The sequence below is a fragment of the Coffea arabica genome, chromosome 11e (assembly GCF_036785885.1).
Source record: "Coffea arabica cultivar ET-39 chromosome 11e, Coffea Arabica ET-39 HiFi, whole genome shotgun sequence".
NCBI classification, from domain to species: domain Eukaryota; kingdom Viridiplantae; phylum Streptophyta; class Magnoliopsida; order Gentianales; family Rubiaceae; genus Coffea; species Coffea arabica.
In genome coordinates this window covers 54,901,519-54,914,383 of record NC_092331.1, presented here as the reverse complement: position 1 = coordinate 54,914,383, position 12,865 = coordinate 54,901,519, and the positions used below count along the sequence as shown (strand labels likewise).

General features: G+C 32.2%; 1 protein-coding gene and 1 pseudogene across 1 annotated transcript; both read left to right on the top strand.

Annotated features, from left to right (window-relative positions):
• Nucleotides 1-2,891: 2,891 nt before the first annotated feature.
• Nucleotides 2,892-3,870, top strand: LOC113718962 (MLP-like protein 43). The gene is made up of 2 exons (XM_027243902.2): nt 2,892-3,165; nt 3,387-3,870. The coding sequence occupies exons 1-2, from the start codon at nt 2,970-2,972 to the stop codon at nt 3,650-3,652; spliced, it is 462 nt and encodes a 153-aa protein (XP_027099703.1). The 5' UTR covers nt 2,892-2,969; the 3' UTR covers nt 3,653-3,870.
• A 1,478-nt stretch (nt 3,871-5,348) lies between these two features.
• Nucleotides 5,349-7,199, top strand: LOC113718559 (kirola-like; annotated as a pseudogene).
• The last annotated feature ends 5,666 nt before the right edge of the window (nt 7,200-12,865 follow it).

Here is a 12,865-nt window from a genome sequence, read left to right as displayed (position 1 = left end):
AAATAAAATGTCTTATTTATTTGTGCGCCTTGTCAAGAAAAAATAATACAGTACTAGGTAGGAAAGGGGCAATATTAGAACAATTTCTTAAGAATGAATATATATGAATTCCATTTCAATTATTCAAAAAATAAATAAATGGTAGAGTAAATCGAAATGAGACCTCATAGTGTAATAATATCTGTCAGGCCCTGATTCTTAGCTTGGCCTTCCATATATTTGTTAAATTTTCGTCAACTAAGCCCTCAAAACCTCTCTAAATTTTACTCTGCAAAATTATTAAACCACATTCTTATAAGTAAGTACTGCAAACAGTGGACTGACTTTTGAATCAAAGGTAACTGATAAAGCAAGCTATATATGAATCGATCAAATAAATCAACATATAACTAATTTGTTGAATTAGAGGAAACTAAGTTTTCCGAGCCATCACAATCGATGTCCACAAATAATTCAGGAGACAATCTTTCAGCAGAAATTTATGAATCGATCATACCAAAATTTGTACTCAACTTATTTCGTGCCCATGGACCGCAATTTTATTTGATATATTCACAATCTTTTATTTTTTATATTCCTTTCACGGGCTTTGGGCTTCCCTCGGTATCTTTTTGTATAATTTCTTGACAACAACTCTTATCATATGTTTCATGGCATTTTTATTGAGCTTAACATATTATCGTAATTAGCCTCCTCAATTGACTTTATCTCCTTATCCTTTCACTGGTTGCAAAGAAATTGACTCTATATTATTGCTTCTTATGTGAAGACGGTAGAATAATAAGATTTTTCTATTGAGTTTTATAAAGGCAACAGATAAGCACAAAGAAAAGAAGAAGAAGAAGAAGAGGACCTTCTACTAAACTTTTAAAATTACTATCATTTTTTTAGTGTAAGTGCGAGGTTTCGAATTCGGAATCTCTCACTTACACTCTTTCTTTCAATACTACCACTCATCTCTTGAATTGTAACACTTTCATTATAAAAGTTTTTACCCTTTTGCACAAAAAATAATGCCACGCCTACTTCTTATTTGTTGTACTTAGGTAAAACCATCACTTTACTGTATCTTAATGTTCATTTACTCCTTTAAGTTTTATGAATTTTTATTTTTTTTATGCGATCTAGCTTGTGAAGTAGTTAGCATACTCAGTCAATTATCTAATTTTCCTAACGAAATGAGAAAGACATCAAGGATAAGGAGTCTATATTGTAGTTTAGTTTGGCGTAACGAAGCATCAATAGTTTTTAATAATTGATACTTTTCTCCATTACATTTTCTTGTTAAATTCGTTTTTCCCAAAATGTGGCAAATTGAGCCTAATAGCTAGATAATATAGGAAACAACAAATTAAGAGTAAAACATTATTCAATGTTAAGAAAAGCCACTAATGAATTTCTTTGTGATGCAAATATAGATGGGAAAGTTGAGGTATACAAAGAGAGGCTCAAAATTGACGAGGAGAACAAGACCAATGCTGCTGAGGCAATAGATGGAGATTGTATGAAGCACTACAAGAACTATAAAGCAACGTTACAAGTTATCTCCAGAGGTGACTCCAGCTTTGCCAAATGTACCATTGACTATGAAAAACTGAACCAGAATGAGCCTAGTCCAACAAAAAAACCTGGACTGGCTAGTTCAAGGGTTAATATATATGCTTGTAGTGGAGCATATAGATTTCTGCTGCAGTAAAAAGATTTACAGCAATAAAATTCCAATTCTCTGAAAAGCAAAAGAAAAAGAAAAAGAATGTAATCGAATCAGATGGATCAACTGATTAGTAAGATCTTTATCCCTGTATATGGCAATTGGTCCTAGGTTTTCAATAAATATTGCATATATATGATGACAATTATTAGCAACCACCACTTTGAAGTTGTTACTCTGTATTATGGCATTAGTTCTCACTTTTTAAATTGAACATTCAATTTAGTCACTTTATGCCACCTTGAAGTTGTCTTTTTTTTGGCTTGTAAGTGGGAGGTCTTTAACCCTAAACCTCTTACTTACAATCTCTCTTAACTTATCATCTAATTCAACCCTCTCTCCAATGCCACAATGTAGTTGTCAACGTAACTATCTCAATTTGTACCAATTAGGTTCCCTTTTTAAACCGTGTAATTGGTTTTATTCATTGGCAGGTAATTACCTATATCAATTATCAAATACAGATAATGTATGAGATGATCATACTAGTCAATTGCCCAAAATTAGCAAACAATTAGATTGGTGCAGCTAAAAAGAAAATATTCAAATCCTTTTCTCTTGTCTTAGAAGTAGCCTTATTGATACATGAATGCAATGCCCTTCACTACTGTTTTGCAGTATTTTCAACATGATGATGGCTGAAGAGCTGCTTTCATCAAGATTTTGGCGTTTGCGACTTTTGCTGAGCGTATCCATCGTGTTGTTGAGTATCGAACAAAGAAAGAAAAATGAATAAACAAAAAAACATGACTTTCTGATGTGCTTCACCATTCATGAAGCGGACAAATGTACAATTTCTTGATTTGAAGGGCCAAAATAAATTTTTTTCATTTCCATTCTTGTAACAATACGCGTGAGTACCTATAAAAAAAGGAAAAAAAAAAAAACAATTTGTCAACATACTCTGATTTCCCTTTCCAATCATCCCAAAAACATTATAAAGTTTGGAAAAAAAATCTTTTTTTTGTCTACTTACCACGTGAATAAATGCTATGACATTTTTTACCTCTCTAATAAAACTATCAAGTTTGTTACTGCAAATAGAACATACTTTGTCATAAAAAAGTTTTGCATTCACTCAATTAACCATCTATGCTAAACAGTTTTGCACAAAATGTTGACTTAATCTACGTAATAATCTAAAAGCTACTGTGAAATGAAAATTTGATTCTATAAATCATGGTGCAGCCAGTTTAGTTGGTAGAACATTTACTAGGAAAAGGTGCATAGCGATTTTTCAGCATTACTACAACCAATTATGGCTAGTCCAATTCTAGCTGGAAAGTTAGAAGCTGAGATAAAGATTAAGTCTGATCCTGATGAGTTCTTCCACAGCTTTGGTGGTAAAGCGCACAAACTTCCAAATCTTTGCTCCGACAAAGTTCATGGTGTTAAAGTTCATCAAGGTGACTGGAAAACTAAGGGCTCTGTCAAGCTCTGGACTTATGCAATAGGTAGCAAAAACCAACTCTCTACTTTGTAAGATTGATAGTTACTAATTTGAGTTGCATGAATTATTTTTTTTTTAAAAGTTAGTGTAGAACAGTTTGATATTATGGTGATTTTCCTGGGAATTTCAAGATGATATGCATCATAACTTAATGTTTTTCTGCCACCAATTTGGTAGAATATCCCTATAATAATGGCATAATTTGATAAATATTTTACTGCCCAGATGGAAAAGTTGAGACTCTGAAAGAAAGGCTTACGGTGGATGAAGAGAACAAGACTGTCACTGCAGAAGCAGTTGGAGGACATATTTTGGAACAATTAAAGAGCTACAAGGCTACCTTACAAGTTATTCCAAAAAGTCAGTCCAACTATGCCAAATGGACAATTGAGTATGAGAATATCAATGAGAATGAGCCTGCTCCAACTAAGTACCTCCACTGGCTGATTCATGCTGGAAAAGACGTGGATGCTTCACTTGTCAAGGCATGAACATGCATAGTTATTTCGCTAGTTGAATAATAATAAGAGATAGAATGGTGTGAGTATGAAATAAAAGCTTGTTAAGGTTATGTATGTCATGTTATAAGCTTGGTGAGAGAGCTTTATTAAATTTGTTGTGGCTGTGATTGTGTGTTTGATATACTAATTACAATGAATATTTATAAATAAAATGATGGCTTGATGCCTAAAATGTTTTTGTGCTGTAATATTTGTGTATAATTTTCTTTCTTTCTTTCTTCAATGTGCCTTGGCTTTCGAGTAAGATTAGCTGAACTAAACAGAATCAGCAAACACAAAAAAAAAAAAAAAAAAAAAAAAAAAAGATTAAGATCCTGAAAATGGATTGACTAGCTAGGAATATTGACTTATAAATCAGTACGTCTCCAAATATATATGTTACTCAAGTCTGCTTTGAAACATTGATCAAATACCAAATGCACAAATATGTTACATATATCAAATGCGTTACTTCAAGTTTCGACAAATTAACAATCAAATTCAGCTAAGATTATGAGTTTGTACAGCATGTGACTACAAGGAAATCTCATTTACTTAAAATTAATAGTTTGTTTTGAAAGTGACTTTCGAAAAATCAAATTCAAATAAAATTAAGAGCTTATACCGAATGTCACTTTGAGTTAAAATTAGGATTTTATACTAAATATGATTTACGAGAAATTGAATTCAGTTAAATTTGAAATTTTGTATTAATTGCATGTTAAAAAATTCAAATTCAATATAAGACAAAAGTTTGTATTGAATGTCAATTTCAAAATATCACATTCAGTTATAATTAAGTGTTTGTACAAAATGTGATTTTTTTTTTTTTTTGCATTTGAAATATCAGATTCAATGATAATAATGCATTCATGTAGGACATTTGTTTGATGGTATTCACTCATATTAATAGAGTATAGTTACAATTTCTTTGGCCGTGGCATTCAATTGGAGGGTGGGCTGATAAAATTAAATTAGGGAGACCAATTTTTATGAACATTTGATTTCAAGCTCAATAATATAACTATGCCATGTAGTATATGAACCAAAAAAAAATGTAAATATGTCAGATTAATAGTGCATAGAGTCTGGGTGACCGCATTATACTACGAGCTGGCTTTCCAGAAATAATTGGTAGTGCATTAAAAGATGTCGTTTTTATTCTTTTCAGTTTATTCAAATCCGCACAAAATAAATTTACAAATAGCTCTACGTAACTCAAACTGCGTAATAGCTCAATGCCGATAAAAGATCTATTAATAGCGCTACGTAAAATAATGTTTCAATTTTGTGCTAACATTTGCTCAGCCAACACGATTTTGAATCTCTGACAATGTTCATTACGCTAACTAGCAAGATGTACAGATACATTAGAGGTCGGCTACATCTTGCAGCTAAAATTGTGTGTGATTGTACATCTTCTTGAATATGTCCCTTGTCTTCCTGATAATACCAATCATCATCAATGGTTTATCTTTAAATTAAGGTTTTAGATATTATAGTTTCCATGTTTTGAAAAGTCTTCAATCCTGGACCTCCTAAAATCGAGAGGGATGCATCACCAACCTTGATAAAGTTAAAATTCTTTTTGCGTGCAAATTTCGAAATTGTGACCTTTTAAAAGTGCCCAACTTGTATTTCTGCACAATCACGTTTCTTTCTTTGGTTTTTTTTTTTAATGGTATCCCTGACAATTGACTCTATATATCCCTGTAGTCTTTTCAATGATAGTATTTGCTTTGATCTGCCTTTCTTGGTTAATTAACAGAACTAAGAAGAGATGAGTTTAACTGGTAAGCTGGTTTCTCAAACCGAGATAAAGTTGAATGGAGATGTGTTTCATGAGATCTTAATTTAGAGACAAACCACATCATATATCCGATATGAGCCCTTCACTTGTTCAAGGTGTTGAATTGCATGATGGTGATTGGGGAAGTGTAGGAGCCATGCAAGTGTGGAAGTATACCCACGGTAAAAATTTGGATTTAATTTCGTCATTATTTCCATTGGTATTTTCTTCCAAAATTTACTGTATTTTATCTTTTTTTTAGTATCAGAAGTGAGGAAATGACTAGGCATGTTGTTATCTCCTTTAAAAGATATGGTCAATTTTTGGCGGAGCTAGGACCTATAGCCAGTGGGGGTAATATTATACACCTAAGATAATGTCATTATTATGTAAAGAGAAATTTAATTAAAGATAATATTTTTATTGTGACTTTTTTGTGTTGTGAAATTATTCAATTTATTTCTTATTCAAGTCCTTAACAATTTTGTGTTTTAATAGCTTTAAAACATCTGTATTATAGGAAGTATGTCTTAAAAATTGGTTGTTTAAGGAAGATAATGTGAGGAGAATGAAAATTTCTCATAATATAGGGAGACAATGTAGAGGAAAACGTGTACCTTTCACAATTGAGGAGGTGCTATTATGATAAAAATATAAATATTTTTAATAGTTTCAAAACTATTTTTTAAATTTTGTAAAGTTGAGGGGGAAAATTATCCCCCCTCAGCATAGTGTGGCTTCGCGACTGTAGCTAAGGCAAGGATTAGTACAGTTAGAAATATGTAGTTATTCTACCCATCCAAGAGACAAATTATGTTGTCAGATGCTTGTTTTTATCCCAATATTTATGGATTTGAACCTGACAGCAGTGAAAACTCTAAGAGCTCTTCTTCATTAATCTCTGAGCTGACTCTAGTGGTTATATTATGGTTACTTGTAATCATATGTTAAAAAAAAACACACACACAAACACGCAAACACGCAACCCGGGGTCTTGCTCTCTATGCTAATTGATTTATATGTGACTCTATACTCTTTCGATTCATTTACCGAATTGTTGTTTGTTTTACAGATGGAAAACAGAGATATGCAAAGGAGAGATAATTGTGGAGCTAGATGAGGAAAAGTAGTTGGCATAGTTTTAAGGTAATTGAAGGAGATGTGATGGAGTTATATAGTAAGACCTTCATCGCAACTGTTCATGTTGATACCTATGGTTATATAAGAAGTTAGTGACTTGGACTTTCGAGTACGAGAAATTAATTGAGAACATCCCAGATCCAAATACATTGATGGACAATTGCATAAATTTGACCAAAGATATTGAGATTTACCATCTCAAATAAAGGGATCATCTAGTCATCATATCGATCTGGCGTGAAATTAACAATGATTGGAAGGTCAATCTACAAAACCTATGCTGTGATGAGCCGAATCATACGACGATTGTATTATGTGTGTGGAGAACTGAAATGAATTTGATGCTTGCACGTATGAGTTTTTTAGTCTCTACTGGTTCTTCCTTCTATTACTTGTCTGGTTTCTGGTGGTGGTGCGACCTGGAGCTCGAGTTTGCATGGCTCTTTTAGTTAATGAACTCAAATTGCCCTAGAACCTATCAAACATATGTGAATTTTTTAACCATGATTGTTCATTCTGTATAAGCATCGAGCTTCAAAGTCCAGCGTTCCATTAATCGATAATTGTTTTAATGAGTAAAATCCTATAAAACTTTATTTCTTTCTCAAATTAGAGCTGAAAGATTAAATTTTTCTTTTTTCTTCTTTTTTGCAAATGATAACTGAAATGTATTGCCATTGCAAAAAGTAGTTACATAATTGGAGCAACAGCTCCTATGTCATCTTTGGCTAATCCAACTAATCAAAGGGCGGAAGGACGCCTTCCACAAAGTTTCACTAAGCACGTTGAAGCTAAATTTTGCCAACTTGTGAATTACACAATTACCTTCCCTTTTAATAAAGGGAAAGTTAATATTTACATAAACGCTTCCTAAGGGCGTGTTTAATAAAACTAAAATTTGAAAACTAATATCTGAATCCATTAAATTACTGAAATGCTAAATACTAAATCTGATATATTTAAGTGTATATCATATTAAGTGATAACTCAATAACTTATTACTTATTTTTTCAGAGCAAGTTTTACCCAAAAAATTTAGTGTCATTTAATTAATTCAAAAGTTCTATTTTTTGTTATTAAATGCATTTGAATATATTAAAATCTGAATTTATTAATTTTAAGTGCTGATTTGAGTTGTCAAATAGGGCCTAAGTTTTCTAATATCGTCAAGTATTATTCCAAGCGTTGCATCATCCACAATTACCTACTCAATATTCAAATCAAATTTGGCACTGTAAAAACTCATTTGAATTTAAGTAACCAACTAATCAATCCAAATATAAATAATTTTTTTCCTCAGAGAAGTTTCGACTTCAATTGGAATCTAACTCAATTAGTATAAAACTTAAAATTTACATGTGAAAATTCAAGATACTCAATCTCAGTATGATAAAAGCTTATTTGAGTTCGGTATGGCAAATAAACTAATCAATCAAATTTGAACATTAACATGTTGAGTTTAAGTAGACTCATGTAAACCCCTATTTCAAACCTAAAATGATATGTTCTTTCGAATTTCTTTTGTTAACGGCCATACCTCTATGGTCTTAAGATGCTTCATTTGTACTTTACTGCTTTTTCAGTATCCACGCAAGGAAGTTAAAAAATTTAAAAACAATCCCAGGTAAAGCCCATGAGAGTGAAGGATTTGGACTTTTTGGGAAGGTACATAATTTCAGGTACATACTGTAACGGCCAATCGAAAAACCAAAAGCCCATAGTGAAGTTTTTTTTTTTGGGTACTAATCCATTAGCTGAAGAGAAACTCGGTAAGCGAAACCTTTTTTTTTTTTTTTTTTTTTTTTTTTTTCAACTCTCAATTCCTCCATTACAATCGTGCATCTAAGTCAGACAATGTTAAAACAACATAAAATAAGTTAAAGGTGAAATCGATTCAATATTAAAAGATTGTAACCAAACATATTAGTAACTCATTTTGAATTTAACTTTATTTCATGTCTACGTTGGGAATGGTTTTTCTTATCTCGTGAAGAAAAAATAGAATTAGACCAAGATAATGAGAAGCAGAAGCACATCATAAATTAGGTTGTGGTGCATAATGCACTGGCGTAATGGAAACTTCGCCATATAGAACAATTAGTTCTTCCTCACAAAGCTCGTTACAAAAAGAAGTCAGGTTTTCGTGAAAAATATTTTCCTCTTATGTTTCATTTTTTGTAAGAATAAAGTTTAAATAATTTCGACTCCAATCATCATCAAAGATTAGGATATACTCTTGAAGCTATAGATCACTTACACTTACACTTACAGAGGCACTTAGATATTACTCACCAATTTGGCCCTTACATCAGACGTAGGGTCCAAATACCTTACGTACTATTATATGTTGTTCACGACTAGCTAACTGACCCTGCATTAACATACAATTCAAATGCACCATAGTAAAAAACAAAAATCCGACAGCTAAAAGTAGAAAACTTCAAATTCTTGTACTACATATTTCACGAGTAGTCTTGACTCCTAGATTGGAGTTTTTCTTTTACTGTATACTGTGTAGAAAATTTTTATCATGTTACGAAAATGACGGAAAAATTTACTATCAATCGACGGTCCTAGTAATCAATTGATAGGACTGTACTATCAATTCTTGAAATGTTGCTATCTATTGATGTTTCGGTAGCTGTAGCAATTACCAGTCATATCTAATCTTGCCTACGAGGACCAAATCTATACTTTTGTTTTTGTTTGATTTATCCTACCTGAATTAATAGTTCCAACCTTCTTTTTGTTTTTTGGGATAGTTCCTACAACGAATTGTATGCTTCAACAACAATGGGTTCGAAAGTCAGTCCAAAGTTACTGTTTGGAGATTTGACGAAGGCATTATTTGAAATAATTGTTATAGTACATTTTATGATATAATCATGACACAATTCGACAGTTCAATTAGGGATGTAATCGAGTGCCATACTCGACCTCGACTCGACATACAAGAAAGGTGCTCGAGCTCGAGCGAGTAGTATTATTGGAGCTCGAGCTCGACTCGCATGGGTTCGAGTCAATTCGAGTCTTATCGTGCTACAAAATTTCATTTTCTTGATAATTTTTTAGTGAAAAGACATTATTGCTCTTTTAAAATTTTTATTCGACTTGAAACATTTCGTAAATTCAATAACTCTTTTGGATATAAGAGTAATTTTATAATAATAATATATTAAAGAATTAAAATTAAAAAGCTCAATAAGGCTCGACTAGCTCTCGAGCGTTGCTTCTGAATACTCGAACTCGACTCGTTTGCTTTATAGAGGCGCTCGAATTAGACTCGAACTCGGTCAACCCGAGTTCAAGTCAAATTTTTGACCGAGCTGCTCGCGAGTCGATTCGATTACACCCCTAGGTTCAACTAGACAACTTGGTGAACTAGCTACCTAATCGGGCTAGGTAAGTAGTTAGATCAATTAAGAGAGGAGCACATTAACTAGTCAATGGTTTATCAATTCAATTCGTAAAATCTCAAAAAATTGGCGGTTCAACAACTTGTTAAATGATTATATTATTTTTAATAATCCAAATACATTATTTTATTATATAATACAACCATCGAGTCAATCAGTGAATCCTGGGTTGAACCAATATCCCATTGAACTAGTTACTGAATTGGGTTGATATTTGGGCTGAATTTAATAACAATGTATGTAAAGTTTGTGAGATAAAAGAAAAAATTCGAAAGATAAAAATAAAATGAAAAAATGTGCTTCTGATACAAGTATAAATTTTTTTTCAAGTAATAGCATATCCAAACATGAGTGAGTTGTTTTTTCTATTATGACTAGTGACAATAAAGGAAACCACCAATTGTGCCAAAAAAATACGCACCACAGGCTGTAACTAACCTCACAATTGCAAATTGTTTGATATCATAATAACATGGAGATAGATACATAGATAGCTAGAAAATACGTTCATTTAGCATTTATTTTTGTGGGTTCGTCTATTTAGTGCCTTAAGTGCAACAGATAAGAAGTTGGTGTGGCATTATTCTTTGTCCAAAAGGATAAAAACTTTTATTGTGAAAGTGTTACAATTCAAGAGATGAATGATAATTTCAAAGTTTAGTAGTAGACCAACTTCTCCTTTTTTTTTTTGTGCTTATCTAAATCTTATTATTTTACCGTCTTCAAGCACGAAGTAATAATATAGAGTCAATTTCTCTGCCGTCGCATCCAATGAAAGGATATGATGAATATTTATTTGATGTCAAGCTCAATAAAAATGCCATGATACGTGTGATAAGAGTTGTTGTCAAGAAAATATATATAAAAAAGGAAGCCCAAAGCCAGTAAAAGAGGGGAAAAAATGACATTGTGAATATATCAAATAAAATTGCGGGCCATGGATTTTTTTTTTTTTTTTTTTGTCTATAGGATTGTAAGTTATTTGAGATATATTGACTGTAGCACTTTTTGTGATGTGATGTATGTGAGATGAAAAGGTAATTGGGAAGGTAAAAAGGTGTATTGGAAATTGTAATGATGATGTAAGAAAATATATTTGGGGAAATAAAGGCCAATCCAAACAAACCAGAATTCGATTGTGATGGCTTGGAAAACTTTGTTTCCTCTAATTCAATAAATTAGTTATATGTTGATTTATTTGATCGATTCATAGCATTCTTTATCAGTTGCCTTTTGATTCAAAGGTCAGTCCACTGTTTGGAGTACTTACTCATAAGAATGTGGTTTAATAAGTTTGCAGAGTAAATTGAAGAGATAGATATTGAGAATCAGGGCCTGACCGATATTATTACACTATGAGGTCTCATTTCGATTTAGTCTAGCATTTTTTTTTGAATAATTGAATTGGAATTCATATATTCATTCTTAAGATCCTTGCCCTGCTGTGCCCATTAGCAGAAGTATTGATATATCATGAAATTTTTCCTTGTCTTGCCCCTCTCTTACCTAGTTTTATTTTTTCCTTGGACAAGCGGCACAAATACATAAGTCATTTTCTATCAGGTGTCATGCATTAGGAAAAGAGTTTTGTTCCTTGAAAGTCATTTTTTTAAATTTATTTATGTGTCTTGATTTTGGTCTCCTACACAAAATTTTTTTTTTTTTTTCCTTTTGGTTTCTCGCATTTTTTCAACTTGTGCAGGCATGTATCGACAAATTGTAATTGGGATATATATATATATATATATATATATATATATATATATTCATCACAGATTTTCAGCCAACCCATTGCCATCTATACTAGCCACAAATGTATGCCTGGCAACTACCGTTTAATTGTTTGGGTACATTAATTAATTTGAAGGACCGGCATATAATCGGTCTCATTGCCATGTTACTTTAGTTAGGTGGGGTTGTCCTAGTTTTCGTAGGGGTATACACGGATGGTAACTTTGTCTGATCGGTCTCATAGGCTGGAGGTAAGGTGTGGTCTCTCGTTATGTATTTTTTATCTTTCATAATAAAAGTTGGACTGGCATTCCACCCCGTGCACGGGGTTTGCCACAAAAAAAAAAAAAAAATACTGACATATAAAGCTGGTGGATCGTGTCATCAATTAAATAAGAGCCCATGTATTGTACATCTTGGTGATCATGACTAGTCAATGGCAATAAGGCTGTACTCTCTTATCTTGAAGATCATCTTTCCAAAGAGTGGCCAAATCATCGAGGCACCTTAATGTTTATCGCTACAAACTTATACAAATTATTTGTGGTTTGTGTATGTAAATTCTATAAGTAATTGGAAAGCAGAAAATTCAATTGACAGTAAATTGAGTGGATAATTATATCCTAATGCACAATAACTTCTACGAGAATATTATTATACTCATAAACAGTTTAAGACTAATTAATAACTCGTAATCCATCATATTCGAGGGGCGATTATGTTGTGGCCCAGAAAGATCTGAGGATGGTGGACACATTGTTACTTTATTTGTTTAACTATGAGTTTACTGATAATACATACGTATTAATGTACACACGTATTAATGGAATTCTGCATTTACAAGTTATGTAATTGTCAATCATGCATCTCTGAATATTTTGCACCCTTTGCTGAATATTACAAGGTTTAATATTCATTTTTGGCAAATCTTCTAACTTGTCTTTCTTCCTGTTGTCTCTAGATAAAGACTCATGACTGTTATAGATAAACAATAAGGTGTTGGGGAGAGTAAAGAAGTAATGCATCTCTGATTCACAAGCTCAACTCTATCATGGGAAGAATGAGCTCCAAACAAATTACTTCCACGGAATGATATTTTATATTTAAAATTTTTTTTTATCTAAGGAG